Here is a 26,294-nt window from a genome sequence, read left to right as displayed (position 1 = left end):
TGAATCTGGGGTGCAGGCCTGCACAGCATGGAACAGAGAGAATGTATAGCATGTGCACATGGATGCAAACCTGACATAGAAGTTGCCATAGCAACACAAATGCAACCACGCCGCCAACCTGTATTGTCATCTCTCGCTATGTCGCCGTTTTGCAAATCATGTTGTTTCGTGGTTAAATAAAAAATATACACATTTCAGCAACTTGTTGCCTAAATGAAGCATTTTCAAGCATAAAATGGCAAAATCAAGTCAAAGGCATTCATTCACTAGGTGTCACTAATGTTATTTAATATCGGATGAGACACACAAGTGCCAGGCTTGATGGTCGGCACAATTATCCTTACTACAGTTGTCCCACACCCAGCTAAAACGTCACTTCCTGTCCGCTCTTCACTCAGCTAGCACCTGAACACATTTACAGCAACACACACGAGGACACGTCTTATTTCTAATTGTCTCTCATGTCGACTACATTGGGTAGTAGAATTGTGGAAGTGACTATAGGGATGTTATTTCATGTCTAGAGGGCTCTAACCATGTTTAAAGTGCTTTTGGAAGGTTTTACAACTACAAAACTCCTACTTTGCGGAAATTCACTTATCACGGTGGAGCCAATAACTGTGATAAATGAGGGATTACTGTTTTAAAATGTGATTTAAAACATGGCTGGTACACTTAATAAAGCTTTTATGGTGGCCACAGCTTGACCCTGGAACAGATTATTTCAATGTACAGCTGTCCCTCGCTATGCGGCAGTTCACACCTTTGCTATATCGTGGTTTTTCAGAAAGTGAATGAAAATGAATGAATGAATGATCTCTGCTAGGGTTAGATTGTGGTCTATTATTAGTCAAAACATATTGAAATAGAAGTAATATGCAATATTATGGTCACTAAGGGGCAGTAATATTGAGCCATTACCTGACATAACATTGCTAGCCGTGACTGTATTACTCTTTTGAACACATATTGACCAAACTCTTTACTTCAATGGCCCTACTGGCATTACGTTTCTCATCATGGAAATCATACAACTTCATGTCACAAAATTCCATCTAGCTCATTCGCTAGCTAAGCTAGCTCAAGTTCCAGCAGCGTCAGAGTTGCAATGTGGTGTAAACAATGAATAATAGCAGTGTAAAGTGACTATAGGGGTGTTATTTCACGTCTACGAGGCTCTAATAATGTTTTAAAAACATATTTAGAAAGTGAAACAGGTTTTCTACCCTACATTGTGGGAATTAATTTAACACAGTTGAGTGAGTGAACCAATTAACGGCTATAAACGAGGGATTCTGCATGTTATTTAGCATTTTTTTCCCAAAGAAAATTAGGGAAAAAAGCCATGAAAACATGACCACTGGTGGTTCTGGAAGGAGACAGCTCCTACTAGACAAGCACACGTGTAAACATTGTCTAAATAATGGAGGAGTGGACCGCATCCTCTACATCAGGGGTGCTCATTAAGTCGATCGCGATCTACCGGTCGATCGCGGAGGTGGTACTGGTCGATCGCTGGTCGATCGCGGCGTGACATTAAAAAAATATCATCCCAGCATCAATGCCGTCACTTGATTGACATACAGGGCAGCCATTCAGATGACAACTGAATGTTGCCCTTCGGGCGACCAATCAAATCAAACAACGTCTCTAAGTGCAGCAGAACTTACGATGTCAGCCTATCATCCATCCCCGTTACTTGATTGACATACAGGACAACCAGTCAGATGACAACTGAATTTTGACCTTTAGGTCACCGCTCATGCGTAAACAACGATGCAAAGTGCTAAGCTAGTCGGCGAATTGTGAGATTTTAAGCCCTCGCTAAAGTTTATGGTCACTAAAATGAGTGAAGGAGCTGGACCAAGTAAAAAGGCAAAAACTGGACCAAGTAAAAAGGCAAAAAACATATCACTTCCATACGGATATGGAATATTATACGGATATTATGATACGGATATTATCCATGACTGATAAACATTTGGAAGTGTGCTTGAGGCTGGCTATCAGCAGCTACTGTCCGGACTATGCATCCCTGGCTGGTTCAATTCAGTGCAAGTCATCAAAGTAAACTCAGGTCATTACAAAAAATGTTAATAGTTAATTATGTGTGTTTTGCAATATTGGCTCATTTGGTTATGTAAGGTACATCAGCATACATTGTACGTACAAATAATCCTCAATACATTTGACAATAAATAGATGTTTTGCATTTTTGTAGTGGGTAGATCATTTTGACTCGGTCATTTTAGCTCGCATGCTGAAAAAGTGTGAGCACCCCTGCTCTACATGATACTTGTGATACTCTTTGTGGTTCCTTCTGACCCTCTACTGTATATCACCTTAATGGTGTCCTATATATATATATAAGGTTTCTTATAAAATACAAATAAAATAAAATACTCTATAAGAAGAACAACACAAAGCTTGAAGCGTTCAGAAGCAGACATTTTAATACTTGATGACATGACACCGCCTAGTGGCCATGGATGGACATTGCACATTAAATTAACCATTGCAGGGAATGACGTTTACCTAGTGTGAATAAGTGTATATTGTTATTATTATTATTATTATTATTATTATTATACAACCAACCATCTCCAATGAAGCAGTGGAAATACACACAACAAAAATACATTTTAAAGTCACAGAACACACACATTCTTTTTTGGCCTCTGTGGGTGCAAACTAAACATTTTAACAGGGAAGGTACAGGGAAGGTTGCTGAAATAAGAAAACAGAGAAATAATTGTCAGCGAAGTTGGCGAGGAGTGGAGGGAGAGGAGGTGTGGCCGGTATGCCGTCTTAATACTTAGAGTTCTTTCTTCAATTCGATCATATTTTCTCACCTTTTATATCAAATTGCTGGCACTGAAACTTTATTTAGCCCCATGGTGGGTTATTTAGCAGTCGTGTAGGGTACTTTGTTTGGGTACGGCAAACAGTTTTGTTACCAGGAGAAAATTTTGACAAAAAAAACAAAAAACAATTATACAAAAACTGGGGCGCTGGAAAATCGAAGTATGATTGTGTTTCTGTCTGAGCACTGTGCTTGGACCGAATGCTAACTTCCTTTTTGCAAACATGTGACAGGAAGTTCTCGAACGGTTGTAAAAACAACCCACAGCAAAGTAACACAATAAACAATACTGAAACATGTCCTTCAAACATCTCACACACACACAATTCCAACACACTTTTATAACACATCAGCATCTTGGCTCAAGCGAGTGGTCCACATTTACGACAGAGACTTGGGCCGCACCTTTGGGAAAAGCTGGGAAAATCAAGCAGAATAATATAATTAGTATTTTCTCATAAAGAATCAATTAACCGTTTTTTACCTAAACAGCAATGTAGCCAAAACAAATAAATAGTGTAGTATGCATGCCAGGCCAATAGATGGCGATAACACACGTGCATTTCAAGTGCTTGTCAAGTTACGGATGTGATGTATGGAAGTCATGTGAGTGTGTTGGACTGCTTGTGTCTATGAACTTGTACACGTCCTCCGTTTCTACATTGACGACCATTTTTGGCATTTCGACATTTGGTAAAAGCGCCATTTCGCGCCCCTGTTCAATTGACATCTCCTATAGTCGTCGGATGCGTGGTCTACAAAAGGGCTGTCTAATTGCACCAGCCAAGAAACACTGGCTTTATTGAGCTGTGGACTCCTATAGAGCAGCCACACACCATGAACTCCCACAGAAAGCTTTCTAGATCTTCCAGAATCTGCACCTATTCCAGCTGTATTTCCTTGGTTTTCCAAAACGGTCTGTTTTCATTTATTCTGCCAATGACCCGCCTCCGGGCACGCCCACTCCGTTCTGATTGGTCCCATTCAGCTTGTACCCAGGCATGCCCATATAAGGATGTCCGGTCACAGTGGCCACTTTTACATGAGGAGATTTTTCTCTTTTCGAATGGAATCTTTCCGAATGACGCACCAGAAAACAGCGTATACATGGAAAGGAATATTCCAATCTCCTGTCTAATCAAACGGAATAGTCAGTGGGCGCAGTAAAACAACATCACGTGATTCATCAAAGATGGCGGACAACAGTGTGATTACCACAGTTGTTGGGACAGTTGCTATGCTTTTTTTTAACTTTTTTTTTAACTTGAACGTTCAGTTATTTTAAAGTTTGTATCAAAAACGAACTTTCCGCTGTGGTCCAGTGATGACTGCTCGCCGCCATTTTGAAAACCTGAGAGATGTCTGCGTGTTAGAAAGAACGCACCCTGACAACTTTCCGATTGAGCGAGTACAAGATACCTCAATCGGATTGGGCAAAGGAATATTCCACCCCTGTGAATCCGATTATATATATTCATTCGGATTGGCACTTTTCTTTCGGAATGAGGCGTATACAAAGGTTACATTCTTTCCGTTTGAGCAAATAACCCGAATAGAATTGGAATATTTGGGTCCATGTAAACGTGGCTATTGAGTCGGAAAACTCTCTGAAATTGAGCGTTCAGAGCCATCCCAAACTTCTTTCAGTGCTCACTTCCAAACGCACAATCCTCATTATCTTAAACGTTGCATCCTTTACCACGAGAATTATAATAATCAAAGCATAATAGGTCCCCTTAAACAGCTGTGGCTGTAGGCAACCTCCTAAAGTTTTTTTTTTTTTTTTTTAGCTCTGCATGCGCTTTAAAGCGTAGCCGTTGAGCTGTGGCTGTGAAAGTCATGCGTGTTAGCCTTGTGATCGTATTGTTGCTTACAATCGGCATCAGCTTCCAATTAACAATATCATCTTCTTTGCATTTTAGGTCAATTATAGCATGTACTGTATGGCGTTGAGCAGCATCTTACGCCAAAGTAGTTGCTGGGCACAAAGCCCTCGCGGCCGCACAGTGAGGCCCACCACCAGTCGGAGGCGTTGTGCTTCTGCAGGATGGTGACCATGTCTCCCTCTCGGAAGCTCAGCTCATCAGACGCCTGAGCCGGGTAGCTCCAGAGAGCGTACAGCACGCCGCTGTTCTCGATGCCCATGACCTCCTCCACACCTGACACCACAACATTAAATACAACATGAATATTTTTACATTTTAATTAAAATGTTTGATATATTTTTTTATTAAATACTACCTGAATATATGAGTATATTGGGCACAATATTGGACAACACTATTGATTTTGAAGACTTTCACCTCTAAGGAAAGTCTCGCACGCTTCAAAGCCAATGGCATAAGGGTCGCACTTCTGGGCGGCGGTGGCACCATCGCTCTCCGTCATGGCCATGACAGCCGCGCCGTTCCTCACCAGGAACTCGCACAAGTGTCGGTCATTGCACGATGCGGCGCAATGTAGCGGAGTCCTTCCAAAAGAGGCATCATGACACAGATTAGATGGGATTTAGGAGGCTACTTACTGGGGTCAATGCTAACTATTAGTATGGTTTACTTGGAGTGATAAAGTGCAGTCAAAAAGCAGACGCGTTACCATCCATGGCTGTCTGGTGAGCTGATGTTGGCCCCGATACGAACCAGAAAGTCCACCACGTTGTAATGGCCCCCGCAGATCGCATTGTGAAGGGCGGTGATGCCCTCGTCGTTAGGCTGGCTCGGGTCTTGCATCTAGGAATACAGACGGCGGACAATTGTATTGTATTCACAGAGCAAGGTCCACCCAAAAGACTGGAAGATGTTATAGCATCATTAGCATTAGCAACAGTACTACCAGGCTCACCTCCTGTATGGCCCGCTGCACCGTCTCCAGCTCGCCCATGAGTGCCCCATCCAGCGCTAGGACCAGCGGGCTCAGGCGAGCTCGTCTCCCAGAACTTTTGCGGTCCCGGTTGGACCGACGCAGGATGGAATGATAGTTCTGAAACAGAAAGAAGGACTTTGAGAGAAAATGCGGCTGATGTGCTGATGGAAACAAAGACATAAAAGATTGAAAAGGAGTTTTTTCTCACTCTGCTGTCCTCGGTGGAGGAGGTCTGGGGGGGAGCTGGTGGAGGAAGAGCGGCGCTGTTGTCTTCCCCCTCCGACGAGCTGCTGGTCTCGCTCCCCTGCTCGCCCTTGTGTCGGCGGCCCTTGCGCTGGAATAGCTTGTTGATGAGGTTCTTGTACTGGTTGGGCTCGTAGTGGGAGGCCTTCTTCAGGGGCCGCAACTGGTCCACAGAGCCCCGCCGCTTCAGGGGCCGGGGGATCTCTGCTCGGAGACGGAGCACCTCCTCCAGATCGGGGATCTCCTGGCTCTGGGCCTCTGGAGCCACCATAGGCTGAAGCCTGGTGGGGCTGAGGGGCCGGGGTGGGGCCTGCATGCTCTGCTCGCCCTCATTGATCATTGGCATGTGATGAACTAAGTCCAGTCGGGACAGTTCTGCATCGATATCACCCGGATTCAAGGCTGCCAAGATGGATTACAAAAGACATTAGAAAAGGAATGCTCAGCTATTTTTAGCCTTATGGTTTGCTTGGTTGTTTTACCATCGCTGTAAACCGCCGGTTGTCTCAGCTCAGGGGGCTGCGGCGGGGTCTGGATTCCCGGCTGGTTGGAGAAGTTCCTGGACACCGCAGGCTGGAAGGGTACCTCCCGGGAGTCTCCGGGGGAACGGTAAGACATGCCGCCCCAGTGAGGGTTCTGGAGACGCATGATGACAGAGAGCGGGATGGGCCTGCGCTGACGGGACTGGGTGGAAACAGGCGGGATGGAAATGCGGGAGATAATGGGCTGAGGGTATGGATGAAGCTGGGTTGGGGATGCGACGTCGGGAGGTACGGACACCCGGGTATTCCGGGACAGGGAACCGTAGGAGAACTGGGGAGGTTGAGAGCGATGACTCTGGAAAGGAGACAAAGACAATCTTGTGGTAACTGCGGCTCTCTTTTATGTCGGAACCGAACAATCGCCGACTGCCTCACCGTCAAACACTCCCAGGTTCAGTTACCATTGCAACACAGACTGCAATCCCACACCCACACAGTATCAGCCCGATTTTTCTTTTGTGGTTTGGCTAATATGACCATAACCCTAAGACATAACTAGCAGATGAAAGAACCATCACCGTCGAAACAAGGGGTGTCATACCTTTTTGGGGCTGGGCGCCGGAGGAGGGCCATCCAGGTTGGACTCTTTCCAGTTGCTGTTCGGCACTGACGATCTTATCCACTCGTTTTCTGCAACACAAGCGGCCGCGGTGAGACTCCTCGCTCGTTTTGTTGTCCTGCAGTAAAAAATGGAGGACTAACTGTCATAGGTGTGGTGAGGCTTGCTGTCGTAGGACATGTCCAGATCCGTCTCATTCCACTTGCCAGGACTCTTTTGCCTCTGCGTGCCCTCATCTAGAGGAGGTTACAAAACAGGAAGAAAAAAAAATGATGATGGGTGTAGCATTTAATGTGCGCACATCAAATTTTGGGTGGGTTGGCTGGCTTTGAAAAGTGTGTCTTCTTCCTGTCTTTGTTGCAAACCCGTTTGACGGCTCTCTTTCTCTCTCACTTTTATGAGCAAAATTAGTTTTCCACAGCATCCAAACAACCAAGGAATGTCTCTTGAATCTGGTAGTGACTCCGCCCTCTTAAGCAACCCGAACCCTTGCTGTCATGTCGTGACATTGCATTGATTGCTTTCAGGAAGATTAAAACCCCCAAAGCATTTTTATCGAACTAAACAGCCAATTATCAGGCGGGGTTGAAATATGCCTTCTGGCCTGTGCTGGAACTACCATCTTTGCCCCTCCTTTAGTGCAAGTCTTTGAGTTCTTGTGTTGTAAAGTGTGCTTATTTGTGCTTATGTAGCCAAGTTTTTTTTTTGCCAGTCCCACACTGTACTCCCCCATGCTCCTTGCATAGTTTGGAATTGTTTGATTTCTTCCTCCCCCCTTGTTCTTCTGTTTGCTCTCCCCCTTTTATCGCCTAGTTTTTCTTTCTTTTTTTTCTTTCTTTTCTTAATTTATTTCAAACATGCATACTATGTTACATTATTCTTTCTCACATATACACCTACAATATCTATTTATATATATATGCATACACACATATACATACACACATATCTACATATATACACTACCGCTCAAAAGTTTGGGATCACTTGCAAATGTCTTTGTTTTCCAAAGAAAAACAAATTTTCATGCATTTCACAAACATTTTCATCCATTTCACAAACAATTAAAATGAATCAGATGATATTTAAAGAACGATCAACATTTTTGCATAGAGGCCTACTATCAACAACTGTCAGTCCTCTGCATCAATCTCCTGGTATGGCTGCTAATCCAAGTTCATCATTTTATAAGGCTAATAGATGATTAGAAAAAAACTAAAATCTCTTACCATGCTGTTAACTACTCCCTTCAGAGAGCAGCACAAACTGGGTCTAACAAGGACAGAAAAACGCCAGAGTGGACAGAGTGTGTAGTTTAAGACAAAGATGCCTCACATCTGCACTAAATAGTAGCCATCAAACACCAGTGTCAGTATCAACAGTGAAGCGGCGACTTCAGGATGCTGGACTTCATAGTAGGACTGCCAAAAAAGACCATATCTCAGACTGGCCAAAATAAATTTCCAAGTGATCCCAAACTTTTGAGCGGTAGTGTATATACGTATATACACATAGTACATACACACATACATGCACACACACAACACCTCATTAGCAAAGCTTATTAAATCCTACCCCTTCTCCACGCCATAGCAGTTACCAATTCAATAAGTGGTTTATTCCACACATATAATCACAGAATCTTACATAAGACAAAACAACAAAAGAAGAGTGGGAACATCGGACACCCCGGCAAAACCCCGGGACATTGCTGAAGCACACCACCAACCCCCGCCAGTTAACCCACCTGGCCCCGACCCCCGTAGCCCCTGAGTGCACCCACCCCGCACACCCCGCTGCCCTCCAATAAGATGCCATTTTGGCAGTCCACCTTTTATCACCCAAACAAACTACAGAAACAATGTCAAACAATGAGGAATACGAGCGATTTCGGACCACCCTGTACAAGAAAAGTGAGTGAAGTTCCACAGCACTTAGTTCCAAGTCAAGCCATGACTACACAGGAAGCTAAATAGCTAGTCAGACAGAGTTGCGGTTGCTCCCCGTCAGGAAAACACTGCCCCCTAGCGCTTTGGTAGACAATTGCAAGTCACCCGTTTAGCCCCCGGCAAAGAGCTACAGGATCAAGACGCTGTAGGATAATTCAGTCTTTGAACGGGATCCACTGGACACAAACATCCTGTTGACCCGCCCCAGAAAGAGAGTACTCACCAGGCAGCCTGAAAAGAAAATGTCTCTGAAGCGTGTCTGCCTGCGGTTGCTGTAACAACAAAGGGGAAGGGCCTCTGTCGGGCCGGGGCGACCTGTGACCCATCTGCCCGCTGTCGTAGGGGTTCAGGTGAACGGGTGAGGGGAGGTGGGAGGCGGCAGTGGGGCTCGGGGAGGGGCTCCTCTCGCCGTAACTCAGCGAGCCGCGGGGGCTCCTGTCGTAGCGTGATGGTGAGCTCCGCCTCGGGCTGCCGGGCGACTGCTTGGGGCTCATCTGGCGGTACGAGTAGCTGTCGGGGCCGCCCCGGGGGAGGGGAGAGTGCGCCCTGCTGATCTTGGGGGAGGAGAGCGGGCTGATGGAGTGCGCCGGGGAGGTCGGGGCGCTTTTGCTGATGGAGATGATTGAGTCCATTGGGTGGAGGGTTGCTGCGGTGGCGGTGTAAGGCACGGAGGTGGGGGCGCCGTTGCTCCAACTGCTGGACCCCCTCAACGTGTTGGACGGGCTAGACACCGTCACGGTGGGCTGTGGGGGGATCTGCACACACAAATACATGGATAAGCTCTTCTAGGCTGACTCTGGGTCAGTGTCTGCTATGTGGACAAAAGTATTGGGACATGGGTCCGATTCTAGCGACAGGTAGTGTAAAGTAATGTGTTTATGGGCGGCGGCCAACAGGAGGTAGTCAAACCCAACCTTTGACTGGTTCATTCACTGATTACAGCTGCGTCCCAAAACATTTGTCCATACAGTGTAGATCAGGGGTGTCCAAATTTTGTCCAGCGGGGGCCTGGTTTTCGGGGGCATGTTCTCCCCGTACATGCGTGGGTTTTCTTCGGGTACTCCGGTTTCCTCCCACATTCCAAAAACATGCTAGGTTAATTGGCCACTCCAAATTGTCCATAGGTATGAATGTGAGTGTGAATGGTTGTTTGTCTATATGTGCCCTGTGATTGGCTGGTGACCAGTCCAAAGTGTACCCCGCCTCTCGCCCAAAGACAGCTGGGATAGGCTCCAGCACCCCCGCGACCCTCGTGAGGAAAAAGCGGTAGAAAATGAATGAATGAATATATATATTTCTTCATAGAAAATAAATCCTGCAAATTTGTTTGTAATAAAAAAAAGAGGAAAAATAAATAATTTTAGTTTATAATAACAATATTGTGATATATGATAATTAATTTTTTTAAATATTCCAACTCTATGCTACTTTATTGCTATTTTTTTCAGAAAATAGCATGTTTATTCTAATTGCTACTTTTTTCCTGTTATAATATGACTTTCTCTGTCTGACTTTATTGTCATAAAACTATGGCTCTTTTCTGCTGTTTTTAAAAATGTTTCTATTTCAACTCTCATCTTGCAATACTATAACTTTTTTCCATATTTTCACTTTGTATTTGCACTTTACACCCATAATATTTTCACTCTTGCCTCAAACTAATAAAAAAGACAACTTTATTTTGTTTGTCTTTTTTAAATAAAGCATTTATATTTCAACTCTGACACTCAAATGATGACTTTTTGTAGTTAATTTATAACTTTTTTTCTTGTAATATTTTGATTACTGATTATTTTTCCATTTTAGCTGTTTTGTTTTTTTTTGTTTTCTTGTTATGTTATATCTTTAGAATGCACCACAGGCCAACCAGAAAACAGCCATGGGGAACAATTGGCCCCCAGGCCGCACTTTGGACCCCCTGGTGTCGGTGGATGTATGATTTCTGGGTGAAGTGTGTTTGTTTGGTGTGATATGTCTTGTCCACAGTGGTGATGTTTCTTTGCGTCTTTATGTGGACTTCCTGTGATGAATCCATACTTGTGCGTTTCTGGTACTCGAGGCCTCCTGCAGCAGGGAGCTGAACTCTTTGGACAACTCGTCTGCGGTAGCCAGCGATGCGTTCAGGTCGTTGTCGATGGTCTGGACTGGAGAAGACGGCACAGACAGTTAGCAGAAGGAGGAAGCAGCTGAGCTCGAGGTGGAGATCTCAGGGAGCGCTTACACAGCATGTTGCGACCGTAGCTGGCCTGAGAAGCCATGGCTGGGAGGCGGCGGTGCTCAGCTCCTGCAAAACAAAACAAGACTATTTGAAGAAGATTCGGACACCAAATGAGGTGTGTAGCACCATCTTCTCTTAGCGCACATGTCATCAAACAGTGACAGCAGGCGTGACCAACACAAAGTCTGTAGTGACTCATTAACGAGCGTCGGGGGGCCTCGGCGGGGCCCCTTTTCCAGACGCGGCCGTCTTTCCAGTTTGCTGACTCATGCTTTTGTGATAGCAGGTGTTCCGAGCTCGACTTTGACAGTTAAAATTCCTCGCAGCTTTATCAGAAACAATCAGCCTGCACTTCCGGAATAACAAACAAAAACAGACTGTGTACATATATTTATACTGTTATTCTGTATATTTTGTATTTTCATATTTTGTATTTCATATTTTGTATTCTCATTCTTTTTTAATAGATGTGTATGCACCTACTACACCAAAACAAATTCCTAGTATGTGTTTGATCATACATGGCAATAAACCTTTTCTGATTCTGATTCTGAGATGGTGCTAATGTTCCACCTAGGTGTGTGTTTTCAGACCGACCAGGAAGCTACAGAGACAACAATACGTTGTTTCGTAAGTCAGTCAAACCCGTGAGCAGGGGTGTGCAATTTGCAGCCTGCGGTTACTTGCGGCCCGTGGCTGTTTTTTAATGTTCTAAAAATATCATCTAAAATCAAAACTACAAAAAAAATACTAAGAGAAAGAAAGTCGCACTTTTACAAGAATAATATCATAATATAATGAAGTATAGAAGCAAACAGTTTAAATATATTACAGAAAAAAAGTCACAATATTATGAAGAACGAAATAACAAAGTTGTAATTTTTGGAAAGTCAGTTATGAGAATAAAGTCAAGATATTATGGTAATGATGTTTAAATTAAGAGAAGAAAATCTAGACAGTTTAAATAGTTTTATTATTTTTTTTTAACACCAAAAAATGAAAAAAAAAAAAAAAACAGCTGTGATTTTACAAAAATAAGTTCAAAATATGACAGGAAAAAGTTGTATTCCTCCATGAAAAAAAAATCACAATTTGACAAGAATAAATTTGTAATAATTTCAGGCAAAATTATGTAATTTTAGTAACATGGAGTTTAAATATAAAAATGTTTTTTGAAGTTATCATATGAGAAACAAAACAGTTATATTGTCTACAAATTAGGTTTGGGAATAATGTCATATCTTAATATTATAAATACAACGTTATATATAACGGTTTATAACGATTATTTAAGTAGTCAGTGGAAGTATTTGGAAAATAAGGTTATTTTAGATGCACAAAGTTGAAATATTAAAAGGAAAAAATCATAATAAACTTTCCACACCTTCTCTCCTCCCTCTTTGACACTTGTGGGGATGGAGGCGTGGGTGCGCGGCGCTGCGCCAGGCTGTGGAAAATTAGGTTAGGGAATAAAGTCAAAATATTATGGGAATAAAATCATCATATTATGAGAAGAAAAAATATCTTGAAATGAAAGTTGAAATCTAAAAAAAAGACAGCAAAAATGGGGGAAAAACAGAGCAAAGAATGAATTTGATAGTAATAATCCTTTCCTTTTTCACTATGTGGCCCTGGTTGGAAAACATTCGGTTTCCCCCTGGCCTCCGTCACGTGCAAGTAGCAATGCTTCCGTTAGATGACGCACACAAAGGCTGTGGCACTTCCTGCCTTCCAAAAACCAAGCAACAACGCCCACAATGCAATGGGCTCCGCTTCCTCGCAAGGCCATCACTGGGCTGCTGTGACGCGGCCGTGTTATTAAAACACACTTAGTCTCTTACATGTTTGCCTTTCTAACCCGCTGGCTGCGCTCACCAACATGGCCAGCGTCCATGTTGACCATGTTGATGTTGACTTAGGACGCAGATGTGGACATGTGGTCTCCTCCATACTCATTTTCAACTCCAAATAAGTTGGGTTTGCTGTACTTTTAGCGGGCTGATTATACAGACTGGAGTATACTTGGCGTAGAGCCGACCAGCTGAAGCGCTAGTAATGGGATCACATGACAAATAGACTTTTCTGTGAGTATTAGCCAAGTGAACGTTTATGAATATCTCTGCCGTGTACTTGGCCCTGAAACCTGTCTGCGTACGTGCCTCCTAGCAACGTACATCACTACTGGAGTGAATGAAAGAATCAACAAATGAAACCAGATTCAACGTTCACGGTCCTGCAAATCAGGGCCGTGTTTTCTTTCCGTGGTAAAAAAAAAAAAAACACGTCTCATTCACCATAAGTTGGTAATAATTGAGAAATAAATATGTGATAATACAAATAGAAAAAGCCACAATTTTTGTCGGTACACTTCACTGATGTTTTTTTTGGTCAAGCATTGAGATTTCGCACTTTGGTTGATGATCTTTGAACACACCACGTTGCCGTGACAAGCAAAAGTGAAACTTATATACAGTATAACTAGTACCTGTACATACAGTACATACTTATCCAGTCATCCCTCATTTATCCCAGTTTATTGCTTCCAGACCCGACCGCGGTCAGTGAATTTCCTGAGTAGGATTCAATATTAATAAATGTAACATTTTCATAATTAGAGCATAGAAAACCTGTTTACGACTTTCTAAATACAGGTTTTAAAATGATTAAAACCCTGTAGAAATGAAATAACACCCCTATAGTCACTTTTGTGCTCCTATTATTCTTTGTATAGGGACCCAAGAGCTAACATAAAGTGTTTCAAAGGGAGTCGGGAAGAAGGGTGAAGAAGGCAAAAATGTACCACTTCCACATGAAATGAAGTTTTTTTCCCACCACAAAACAGCCATCGGGTATTCATTATTTTCTTGAAAAGCAGAGATAGGATGTAAACGTCAAGCTAGCAAGGTTTTATGGGCGTCTCTATAACTCGCTTTCATTAAAACTGTCCAATTACTCACAAGGCTTCACTTCTTTTTACACTTGCATGGCTGTCAAGAATGTTAAATGAGCCTCACTTATTGGCCCCATATTTCTTGTTAAAGGGGACCAATGATGCCTTTTCCACTTTTCTGACCTCTAAATGTAGTTAGAATGTTGTATTCCTGTGTTAAACCATGCCAAAGTTTCAAATAATGAGGTTTCCCCATTTGGAAGTGAGCCCTGAAAGAAGTTTGGGATGGTTCTGAACGCTCGGTTTCGTCACAGGGATCCAAACTTCCTTATATGGGCGTACCAGGGTACGCCTGCCCTTCTCCCCCCCTGCTCTGCTGCACTCTTGTGGAAGATTTCACCATGTTAGCCCCATGTTTATTTTGTGTAAGTAAGCGGTTGTCTATGTAGCATTATAGAGTGTGCAACGTCTTATGTGCATGTTTGCAAATTACCAGCTCACCAGTGTCTGGAACACGGCTAATCCCGCAAAACACGTGTAATGACCACATTTCCGCTACCGATGTTGTGCCAAGATTGTCTGCACTTTGTAAACGCGTCGCCCTCACGTCCGGTTTCTGAGCTTCATGGCACCAGCTGTGCTTTGACAAAGTGTGCCCGACAATGAGTACTCCCCCTCGGGCAGGCGAGGTGGACGCAGCACCCTCACGTCTCGGTTCTCCTGAGCTCCATGGCATCAGTGGTGCCTACATTCCAGTCGCTCCTACCCACGTTTAAGTAGCTCTCCAAAGGGTTTATTCCTTTATTATCAACTTTGGAGTTGATAATAAAGGAAAACCCACAACATTGAGTTTTAGCAGTAGTCCATAAGTAGTCTGGAGCACTTGGGAGTGTGACTGATCACAGCAGAGTGGGTGGAATAAATTCAAACAGACCGTTTGGGTAATCCAGCTGGAATAGGTGCAAATTCTGGAAGATCTAGGAAGCTTTCTGTGCTGGTTATTGTGTGTAGCTGCTCTATAGGAGTCCACACTTCAATACAGGGGGCGGGAATGAGCATAATACAGTAGTTCCCCTTTAGGAATGTTAAAAGTGCGGCACAGTTGGCAAAAAGAAATGATTTCTTATTAGCATGTGATGTTCCTCCTTTCTTCATCACGTTGCAAAGAATCCAGCCAACGTCATCTGCACTAAAGTTAACTTCATGAAGTGACCTTTATTTTGGTAATTGCTACTAATGACACATCTCGTTGATGAAAATATTTTCCCGGCAGCCAAACAAGCTGGAGCGATGACTGACAGCCGTCACAGGCATTGGTGGACGCAGCTCCTGTTGAACATTAGCCAGACCCAAAGGAAAACAGGTTATATAAGGCCATCGATAAGCACCGCTTGTCCTGTTGTGCGTGTGCATGTGTGTGTGCATGTGTGTGTGTGTGTGTGTGTGTGTGTGTGTGTGGCATTCCTCAGTGCTCCTCCCTGTCAGGAATTCAACTTCACATGCTTGACTTGTGTGCTTGTCAAGAGCAGCTCACAGAAAGCAGATTACGCTCTTGAATTGCGCCAGTCAGGATGGACGTTAAGGCCAATCGCTCCACTTCCTGGTCAGAGATGAACTGACCCCACCCCCCCAGCCCCCATGCTTACTGGAAGCCTTGTTGAGCTTCTGTTTGCTCTCGTCTGTGATGACTTTTTGTTTTTTTTTAGTTTGTTCTTTGACATTTTGACTTACTGGAATGAAATGTGACTCAATCTGTGGATTGTTGGGCAAGTCACAAAAAATGTGTCGTTTTTCCTGCGAGGACCACATAGTGAAAAATGAAAGGGTGCAACTTTTGTAAAGATATTTTGTAAAGATATGCTAAGAAGTTAGATATATTTCAGGAAAAATATATACCTCATCTTTGTCTATTTAGCTGAAAAAGCCTAGAATTAGTGTCAACGTCACCCTTTGCTCTTTTTCACCCTTTTTTTTGCCTTAAAAAATAATAAACTCTAAATATTTTTGGTAAATTTTGACTAATTAGTGACAGATTTTCCAAACATTACAACTTCATTTTGGTTTGTTTGTTTTTCTTTAATATTTTAACTCCACGCTACTAAAATGACATTAGTTTCCCCCCCCCATTGAGTCTATTCTCCTAAAATGGTAACTTTTTCATGTTAGAATACAACATTTTTCTTTTTTCTCATAAAATCGCAGCAGTTTTTTCCCCATTTCTTTTTTTTCATGCCTGCAATATTTGGCTTTATTCCCACAATATTAGAACTTTTTCTCAACCAAATTTTCAAAAAATTTACAACTTTATTTTGTTTTGGATTTCTCATAATATTACTCTAAAAACATATTTTTCTTTAATATTTCAACTCTGTGCTATTGACCTTATTTTCCTTATTAATATCTAATATTATTAATATTTTGACTTTATTGTTGGAAAAGTGCAGCTGTTGTTTTTCCATTGCTGCTGTTGTTTTTTTTAAATATTCCAATTATTTCAAATTACATTTCTTCTCATAATATGATGACTTTATTCACATATAACTTTTTCCACACCCTAATAAAAAAATTTACTTCAAAAAATAATTATTTTTTATTTCTACGTCAATATTTGGACTATTTTTTTAGATGTTTTACTGTTATATTTTTTGTTGTTAAATATTCACGTAGATGACAGACAAGGAAAAGGTCAATCTCTCTTGGCGAACAAACAACAAATACATTTGCAGTACTTTAGCTCATACTTCCAACGTCAAGATTTTTTTATGCAATCTTTGCTATTACGTATGTCTTTGCCTTCCTTTGCTTTGATAACCCAGCTAAGTATGTAGCGAGTATTAGCTGGTCACGCCATGGTTGCCAGCTCCATTAGAAGCTATTATCCTTCTACAAATATGGCAACCTTAGTGGCTGCCGTGGCGTCCCACAAGGCTCCCATCCGGGCCCGTTGCTGTTTTATTCATGAAAGTGGCTCGCTTGGTCAAACTTAATACAGATTCATTTCTCATATGACTGAATGAGAAAAGCCAAATGCAAAAGTCCAAACTGTCGTGTGGAACGTGACGTTTTTAAAAGAATGGTCAATCACTGATACAGTTTCCTGTTGCTTCATCCTCCAGAGGAGTATCCCGGCCAAATGTAGGACACAGAAATGTGGCTCGCTTTGTCACAAGATAAAAACATTCATCTTTCTCTTCCCCGGAAGAATATGTTGTAAACAAACGCTTTCATTTGCTGTAACCCGAGAGCACAAGGACACAGGAGGGAGGGGTGAAGGGTTGAAGGCAATAATGATGAGTCTAGCAGAATACAGTAGGAGGGAGCGTCCTAGCAAGGCAACAAGATAACAAGCAGTCACCTCCTGCTACTCTCACTACTTTGATTTCCTGTTTCAGTGAGATCATCAGTGAGACCTTTTCCGTCCTCTCTACAGTTTCATGTTTGATTTGATATAACCTCAACTGGTGTCAGGGCGGCCGCAAGTACCGCTACATTTCAATTAAAGCAACAAGTAGCGTTGAGCGGGCCCCCGCACATCCTCGCAACTTCCTTCACTTACTGTCTCCAATGGGTGGGGTATTTTTACAACTATTTTCAACAATTTTCTTTCTGTAGGTATTTATTGCCATGTTTGGACTTTATATTGGAATACAGACGATAAGATGCTTTTTTTTAAGTACATTTAATATTTCAACTTGATTCAGTTGACGGTGGGCGCCAGGGCGACCTGGTCTTCGGCGGCCAAATCTAGTTCTTGGGACATTTTTACAGTGTTTTTTTTTTATTCATTCATTAATTTTCTACCACTTTTTCCTCATGAGGGTCGCGGGGGGGCTGGAGCCTATCCCAGCCATCTTCGGGCGAGAGGACTGGTGGCCAGCCAATCACAGCACATATAGACAAACAACCATTCACACTCACATTCATACCTGTGGACAATTTGGAGTCGCCAATTAACCTAGCATGTTTTTGGAATGTGGGAGGAAACCGGAGTACCCGGAGAAAACCCACGCATGCACGGGGAGAACATGCAAACTCCACACAGAGATGGCTGAGGGTGGAATTGAACTCAGGTCTCCAAGCGGTGAGGCCTGTGCGCTAACCACTCCACCGCCGTGCCGCCCCTGTTTTTTTTAATTCTATTTTAATTGTATTTTTAGTATTTGATATATTTAATTTATTGTATATTTATATACAGCTGCTTCAAGTGTACTGTAAAAAAATCATATTTACACTTTTATCAAGATCCTCACCATATACGGAGTATTAGGGCCAACACATTTTAAGATTTCGAGAATAAAGTTGTAAATTCACGAGAAAAAAAATTCATACATTTATGAGAAATAAAAAGTCATGAATTTACAAGAACAAAAAGTTGTAATATTACCTTGGCCCAAGGCCAAAGGTCACATAAATCCCCCCTTTTCATAGCTGTCTCACTTAGGTGACCCTCGTCGGGACAAGTACACTACACATGCTAATCTAAATGCTCATTTTTGAAAAAATGAGCATAATCATAAATCATAAATTTCCTTTATTCTCAAAATCTCAGGGTTTTTGTTCAATGTGTCCCTAATACGCCGTCGTAACGCAAGCATACAATTCCAAAGAAAAAGAAGTCAATCACGAATCTTCATTCTCAGACGTCCACATCACCGAGCTCCATCCTGACATGTCACCTACTCAACAAGAAATGACTCACCTTTGTTCCAGACTCCTGCGAGTGCAAGTTTCTCAGCTACGCCCAAGCTCCTCACAATAACCCCCCCCCCCTTCCAGTGAACAGCGAGGTGCTCCACGTTACCTCATAGAACACACAACATCGGTGTGTGCGTGCACCAACGCACACATTCTATTCATGACTGCCGACAACAGGAAGAAAAAAAAAAAAGTAAGCCGAGCTTTTCCCGATGTGCACAAACACAGGAGGGCATTGTCCCACCTTCTTTTCATGCCGCTGGTTCTGCTTCTTCTGGAACCGGCGTGCGACTGAGGAATCTCTCAGCTCCCGAGCAACACGCTCGACATTTCTATCCACTTTCAGCTCGGCGTAGGGAGAGAACAAAGCCTGCGGGACCATTACTGAGATTTGCAGCTTGTCTCTCTTCATTTATGTTCCTCTTTGCAGCCAACTCCAATTAGACGTGTGTGCTTCTTCTAGTGGAAGCGAGGAAATCAGGTGACAAAAGTCCAGTAGCACCCGACCCGGCCCGCTGGCTCAACATCAGAACCTGAAGGCTTTGGACAGACATGTGTTCTTCGTTTGCCACTGCAGGTTTTTGCTTTCCCAAGAGTGTATTTTACACTGCAATAAAAAAGCTTTCTAACCAAACACTTTACATCGTCAAACCACGTATCATCACCTTCAAGCGGAACGCCCCTAAGGTGGTACTATTCAGGATCAGGCCAAATTTGTCTGGAAAAGTATGCCTCCAACTTTCTCAGTGATTTGTGCGTAACTTGTTTTTGCACTTGTGGCAGTTGAGAAAGCGCTACCATAAATTAATGCTGCGGAATCACCGGCTCAAGATGACATTGTTTTCCAACCAAAGTATACAACAACAACACCATCGTCTAGTATATATTACTAGCGGTGGCTTAGAACAACAATAAAATGTCAATTATTTCCACAATTGCTAATGAAGCCACATAATCCGTAATAATCCACTCGCCACTTCACCATACAAATTTAGCAGTTTCACAGATTTTCAAAAATAGATATTCATGAATAAACTACTGCTGTTTCATGGTTGAATACAACCTATTACTCAAGCTAATATTACATACTTTTCGCCTAAATTAAGCATTTTCGAGCATAAAAACGACTGGGCATTCAGAAGATATACATTCAAAGGTGTTGCGATGATATGTAGTATTCTACACTGGTCACTAGGTGTCAGTATTGTTACATAGATAGATAGATAGATAGATAGATAGATAGATAGATAGATAGATAGATAGATAGATAGATAGATAGATAGATAGATAGATAGATAGATAGATAGATAGATAGATAGATAGATAGATAGATAGATAGATAGATAGATAGATAGATAGATAGATAGATAGATAGATAGATAGATAGATAGATAGATAGATAGATAGATAGATAGATAGATAGATAGATAGATAGATAGATAGATAGACTTCCTTTATTGTCATTGCACAAAAACACAGTAGTGAAATTGCCAACGAAATGTCGTTGCCTGGCTCCCATATAACAGACACAAAAGAAGATAAGTAATAATAAATAATAACAATAATAATAATGTGGAGAATAAATAGACACCAAATATGAACAACATAATGTAAAGTGCAGCGTGAACCGTAAATTGCCCAAATAATTTAAATAATTAAAATAAATAATAATGATGTAGTAAGGTAGAGGGGCTTATTTGGCATTGAGCAGTCTGATGGCCAGGGGGAAGTAGCTGTCTCTTGATGAGACAAATAAAGAAAAACAACAAGGAATTCTCCCAATGCTAACGTGTGAGTCTCTATTATTCCTTTTTGTCTTATTTTTTCTTATTATGTCTACTATATTGCATAACAGGGGTGTCATGGTGACTATAGGGGTGTTAGTTCATGTCTAGAGAGCTCAAATAATGTTAAAAACCATATACTTGTCGGGTCTGAAACCAATTAACTGAGACAAATGAGGGCTTACTGTACACGTACATGTCTGTAGAGCTAACGGCAGAAGCTTAACTTTGTCAAATCACTATTATTAGCTGACAAGAAACATTGCTAACACATGTGTGTGTTACGTGGGCTGGCAGTTGCCTGGTGCGCGTACACAAATTAAGTTTGTGTACGCGCACCACGCACAGAACATGAAGTGCGCCAAAGAAAAGGAAAGCCTTAATCAGCGTGTAAGTTAAAGTGAACATCGTGAGAGGTTCAGAGACAGAAGACATGCTCACCAACATTGGCCACTCGAACTACTTTACCGGTGTAGTAACACCTCGCCACCCCACACTGGCTAGCGACTAGCAAGAACTCGTTAAAAGTTGGTGTAGCGTTTCTTTCAATGTTGTGTGAATCAATGCACTCAGGAGGGAAGTTCCGGTAATGCTTAAAAGCATCAAAATATGACAAAATACTGTAAAAGGGGACCTCCTTTTCAGCCCTTTGTACACCTCATAACCCGCACAGAAAGCTTTCTAGATCTTCCAGTATCTGCACCTATTGCAGCTGGATTTCTTGGAGTTCCAAAACGCTCTGTTTATTTTATTCCATTAGTTTTTATTCTTTTTATGAGTTTAATTCTTGTATTTAATCTTTTTACTTGTGTATTTCACATGTCCTTCACTTCTTCTGTGTATGAGTGAGTGACTTAGGAGTTAATTTCGGACTTAGTTCAGACTTACACTAAAACTGGATGTACATCACAGGCTCAGAACAGAGCTTTTATGGTTTGACTCCGGAACATTTCCATCACTTCCTACGGGGAACATGACTTCCAAGCTTGGCTGTGGCATCCAGAACATGTTTCCTTTAAACCCGAATGATTTAGCTTTGGGCCGCACGGTGGACTAGTGGTTTGCATGTTGGCCACAAAGTCAGGAAATCTGGAAGGTCCTACTTGGAATTTCTGATTTGGCATCTCTGTGTGGAGGTGGCATTTTCTCCCCCAGTGCGTGCGAGGGTTTTGTCCTGGCACATCCCAAAACATGCATGTTAGGTTAACTGGAGACTCTAAAGCAGGGGTCTCAAACTCAATTTACTTGGGAGCCACTGGAGCTAGGGTCTGGGTGAGACTGGGCCGCATCAGGTTTTCAAAAAAAAAAAAAACACGCATTTATTAAAAACAAAAAAAAATTTTAAAACTTCGCTTTGGTTCCAATTTTCTACAATAAAAGCTCTGATAAAACATTCCACTGTTCTCAAATATCTTACTTTTTATTTTTCTACACAAAAATAAGATGAAAAATAAATAAACAAATCAAGAATAAAGAAAATCAGTAATAAATAAATAAATATAATAATAATAATAATAAAACGTCAAATAATAAAAACTTAAGAAACCACATATAGTTGGTGGGTAAACAAATTATTTTTTTCAGATTAAAATTAACAAAGCATTATTAGAGCCACTATAACACGACTATAGTCACATTTATACTCTTTTTTATTTACAACATATTGCGCAACTGCAGGGTCTTGAGACACATGCTAACTCGCAAACTAGAGAGCTAGCGACCTAAACGGTAGCCTTCAAGTTATTTCCTTTCAACTTAAATAGCCAAAAACTTACCACTTCCACACGGATAGGGAGGATAACTATTAACAGTTATTTAACCTTTAACATGAACATTAATCAAACATGAAAAAAAATTCTGGGTACATGATACCATACAGCATCCATATCAAACTTGCGCGGGCCGCACTAACATTAAACTTTCATAGCAAGGCGGGGGCTTCAAACTAGTGGCCCGCGGGCCGTGGGTTTGAGACCCCTGCTCTAAAGTAAATTGTCCAATACAGGGGTCAGCAACCCGCGGCTCCAGAGCCGCATGTGGCTCTCCAGCCTCTTTGTTGCGGCTCCCTTTGCAATGCTTGAATATTTTTTAGCACCCGTGTGGTGAAAATGCACGTCTTTGTTATGAGTTTACAAAAATCCAACTTTGTGTGAGACCATGAATGCATCCTGACTGAGTTCTGACTGGTGACTGAATGAGCAGACAGGATGCTATCCAGTTCTCTCTGACAGGTTAACATGAAGGGAAATGAGTAATACTTTGAGTTATTTGAGTTATTAATTATTATTAATGAGTTATTTGACGATTCTAAAAAATAAATTAGAGCTCATTTAAAAACAAAAGTTTATCTCCAGTACTAGCAAGAGTACTCCAACTCGTCTTTTTTTTCCCCTCCAATGTTGTTTTAAACATACAACGTTTTGCGGCTCCAGGCTATTTTTCTTTAGTGGGCAAGTGGGTGAAATGGCTCTTTTCATAGTAAAGGTTGCCGACCCCTGGTCCAATACTATGAATGTGAGTGTGAACGGTTGAATGGTCGTAGTCCATACGTGCCCTGCCTCTCGACCTCCATCAGCTGGGATAGCCACGATCTTTGGTAGGATAGAACATGGCTGGCTTCATCTGCATTTTGTCAAGTGACAAAGTCCCTGATAGAAGTGTCGGCTTGTGTTGTCGTGAGCAACAAGTTGCAGCACAGCGCGTGCGACTTGGACACGCGCCACTTTCACATTCTACAAGCAGGTTTGATTTGCTTGCAGAGGTGAGAAGGCTTTGGCACATGGCGGATACGTGTCAATCCCTGTCAGCTCCCACCCCCCAAACAAGTCCCGATGTGCTCAGTACGCGTTCGGTACTTCAACAAAAGCCAAAGTCTGTGTCCCTCAACTTAAAAGGCTGTAGCATCCTCAAGCAACCCTATGTCGATCCCTTCTGTCCTTCTCACCACAAGACACATGTAATGATGATGAAATTATACTTCCACTGTGGTTAAATGCCTTTTGCTGTGTCTGCAAAGCCCAGGAACTAGTCGAGGCACTTCTCCTGTGGTTGCAGACAGTGAGGCAACCCAGACAGGAATAGTAACATCTGATTTGGATTAGTTTGAGAAGAATGCCCAACACACCCCCATCGCCTTCTAGAATCCCCCACGTTGGGAAACTGAAGCAGAAACCCAAAATGGATTCTTAACACAGTTACCAGGACAACGAACCGACTCTTTTCTTATGCACACAAAGCAAATGAGTAGTGTCGTACCTCAAAGAAGGGGGAAATCTTCTCGCTTAGAAAGCCAAGAGACAAAAAGTTCCGTGTCCTGGTCCTGGAGCACTTTCCTTCTGGTCTTCCTGAAGTAGACTGCAGCCAGTCGGCGTGTGCCTCCTCCAGGCATTGAGTCATCCGGAGCTCGCGGTTCCGCCCCTCCTCGTCCGCCTCCTTCTCCTGCACGCCAGTAACCTGAGCCAGGTGTTTGAGCCACAGCTGGCCGCATGCTGCTCGTTCATTTCGCTTTATGTACTATGCCATTATTACTTCACAATCTTGCTATGCGTTTGCACATTAATAATTTATATAGAGCCTGTTTAGTATATTACAAAATGCAACTTTGTGTCTTAGTAATGAAGTGACAAAGCAACTGTGTGTGTGTTTATCTAATGTATAAATAGTGTGTACGTTTAATAAAACATCATAATGAATGTAGTCCTTGCTCATTATTATTTTGTCATCACAATACGACACTTAATGCCCCAGGGAACGTGTGATTGGTCGCCAAGGTAACCATGTGATTTTTTTAACACGCCCCGCCCCTAGATGTGAAGCACTTCCGCCAAGATGGTTGTCGGTGCCTTCCCAATCGCGAAGCTCCTCTACCTCGGAGTGAAGCAAATGAGCAAGCCCATAGCCAACCGGATAAAAGCAGGAGCCCGGAGGAGTGACTTTTTTAGAAGTTACATCTGTCTGCCGCCGGCACAAAGTGAGTAGCCGCGTTAAGGGCGTCTAGTGACCGCTAGCTTCCAGTGTCAAACACCCGGATATAATGCAGGCGACATTCTCCAAGGACCAATGAGAGTGCACTTTGGTAAACCTGTTATCCAATAGGCGCCGTGTGTTAACTTGACGGCCCAACAGTAATAGGGCAATGTTGCAGTGGGTGGGACTTAGCAATCCATCTCTTTGCTAATGTTAGCCTCTTAGGATAACATAAAAACTCCACAATGGCATTAATAGTAATTAAAACAATATTGGTACATACCCTGTTTGTATTGTAGCGATCTTTTTAAGCTGATTAAAATGATCTGTTTTAACATGTGCACGGAAGTAATATTAACGTATCTTTATTACAATAAATACTTTACGACTGGTAAATACAGGCATCAACTGAAATAAAACGTGGGCGTTCGCTAACAGATAACTCCTGTGGATGGATGGACGGACAGCACACGGCAAACTGTTAAAACACAGTGACAACAAACAAGTGATCCAATCCTTGAATATTAAAAATACTTCAATCGCATAAATGCTCATAGATTAAAAAAACGAATCCACAAGAAAAGTCCTGAAAATGCCCCAAAAACCTCCCAAAACAACTGCTTGAGAGATGTGTAACTTGCATTTTGAAGTAACACAATGGACGTTTCCCAGGAAGAGGAATTGCTGACGTTTGCCCGATCAGCCACCATAGATATCATCCATCAAATGACTAAAAAATTAAGTTCATCCAGCTTCTACGCGATTCATTTCTTAAAATTTCTTAATGACTACCAGTGAGTGTATTTACAGTGTGTTTACATGATGACTGCATGACTTGTACATCTTTGTTACAGTTTACCACTGGATTGAGATGAGAACAAAGATGCGTATCATGGGGTTTCGGGGTTCCACCATTAAGCCGCTGAATGAGGAGGCGGCGGCAGAGCTCGGCGCCGAGCTGCTGGGGGAGACTGTGGTCTTCCTCATCGGCGGCGGATGCATGGTGCTGGAGTACAGCAGGCAGTCTGCTAACTCGCGCCGTAAGGAGGAGGAGCTCACCGAGACCCTCACAGGTCTACAGACTCAAATAGCAGAGCTCACCTTCACCACAGAGACGCTAAGCGCTCAGCTCAGAGAAGTCAACAGGCAACTGCTCTCCTTTCCTGCACCCACCAAAAAGTGATTTGTTTCAGGTGCTGTACTTTTGTAAAAGAGGTAAATGAAGGGACACACAACATGTGATGGCCTGGCTGATGGCAAATACTTCACACACTGACCACTCTCCCGAAGGCTGGATGAAACATCAGTGTGCTGCAAGTAATTAGCTCACATTTGGAGCAGCTTGTTCTATGATATTGCTATGATATTCATAGTGTATTTGTGTGATTGATATTGCATGCTCATTACAAAATGGACTGTGTCAATCTTTCAAAGGTTAATTTATATGATAACAGTGACATTTGTGGGCCTTTAATCACTCGAGAGAAGTTTCATTTCTGATTGCTTTGAATATTATCCAATCTCTCAGAATTTCAGTCAAAGTCACTGTGAAAACCATTTGCTGTTTGATGTAATAAAAGAAAAAATGGTTGTTAAATAATTCTGCAAGATAAAAAATAAAGACAATAAAATATTTTCGAAGACATATTTTCATTATTTGATCCAAAGAGGGCGACTCAAAACAATTTCAATTAGTAATGTACGCTAAAACCAGTTGTAAGAC

The 26,294-nt window shown here is 42.3% G+C and overlaps 2 protein-coding genes across 5 annotated transcripts; one reads left to right on the top strand and one right to left on the bottom strand.

The window, feature by feature from the left end:
* Nucleotides 1–2,418: 2,418 nt before the first annotated feature.
* On the bottom strand, nt 2,419–24,012 carry ppp1r13l (protein phosphatase 1, regulatory subunit 13 like). Of its 4 annotated transcripts, XM_058080211.1 has the most exons (14): nt 23,861–23,961; nt 12,621–12,683; nt 11,240–11,302; nt 11,056–11,162; nt 9,242–9,773; nt 7,213–7,305; nt 7,052–7,140; nt 6,451–6,805; nt 5,934–6,370; nt 5,705–5,860; nt 5,459–5,592; nt 5,167–5,333; nt 4,829–5,022; nt 2,419–3,280 (listed from the first exon to the last, which is right to left on the bottom strand). In XM_058080211.1, the coding sequence occupies exons 3-14, from the start codon at nt 11,274–11,276 to the stop codon at nt 3,245–3,247; spliced, it is 2,337 nt and encodes a 778-aa protein (XP_057936194.1). In that variant the 5' UTR covers nt 11,277–11,302; nt 12,621–12,683; nt 23,861–23,961; the 3' UTR covers nt 2,419–3,244. The 4 variants fall into 4 exon arrangements, with proteins under 4 accessions (XP_057936194.1, XP_057936193.1, XP_057936197.1 ...); XM_058080210.1 differs by lacking the exon at nt 12,621–12,683 and having other exon boundaries at nt 23,861–24,012; XM_058080214.1 differs by lacking the exon at nt 12,621–12,683 and having other exon boundaries at nt 5,705–5,842; nt 23,861–24,012.
* Nucleotides 24,013–24,382: 370 nt separating this feature from the next.
* Nucleotides 24,383–26,206, top strand: opa3 (outer mitochondrial membrane lipid metabolism regulator OPA3). The gene is made up of 2 exons (XM_058080215.1): nt 24,383–24,575; nt 25,426–26,206. Exons 1-2 carry the CDS (start codon nt 24,434–24,436, stop codon nt 25,752–25,754), a joined length of 471 nt encoding a protein of 156 aa, XP_057936198.1. The 5' UTR covers nt 24,383–24,433; the 3' UTR covers nt 25,755–26,206.
* The last annotated feature ends 88 nt before the right edge of the window (nt 26,207–26,294 follow it).

Source organism: Doryrhamphus excisus, chromosome 8, assembly GCF_030265055.1.
Source record: "Doryrhamphus excisus isolate RoL2022-K1 chromosome 8, RoL_Dexc_1.0, whole genome shotgun sequence".
Lineage (NCBI taxonomy): Eukaryota > Metazoa > Chordata > Actinopteri > Syngnathiformes > Syngnathidae > Doryrhamphus > Doryrhamphus excisus.
Note: the sequence above shows the minus strand (reverse complement) of the source record. Positions and strands in the feature narration are given on the sequence as shown.

Coding starts and splice junctions, on each gene's coding strand:
- ppp1r13l (XM_058080210.1), bottom strand. CDS start 11,276: ATGGCTTCTCAGGCCAGCTACGGTCGCAACATGCTGT. Junction 6,806..7,051: donor CGGCGCCCAGCCCCAAAAAG/GTATGACACCCC, acceptor TCTCCTTTCCAG/AGTCATCGCTCTCAACCTCC. Junction 3,281..4,828: donor TGCCCAGCAACTACTTTGGC/GTAAGATGCTGC, acceptor TGATTTTCCCAG/CTTTTCCCAAAGGTGCGGCC.
- opa3 (XM_058080215.1), top strand. CDS start 24,434: ATGGTTGTCGGTGCCTTCCCAATCGCGAAGCTCCTCTACCTCGGAGTG. Junction 24,576..25,425: donor CTGTCTGCCGCCGGCACAAA/GTGAGTAGCCGC, acceptor TCTTTGTTACAG/TTTACCACTGGATTGAGATG.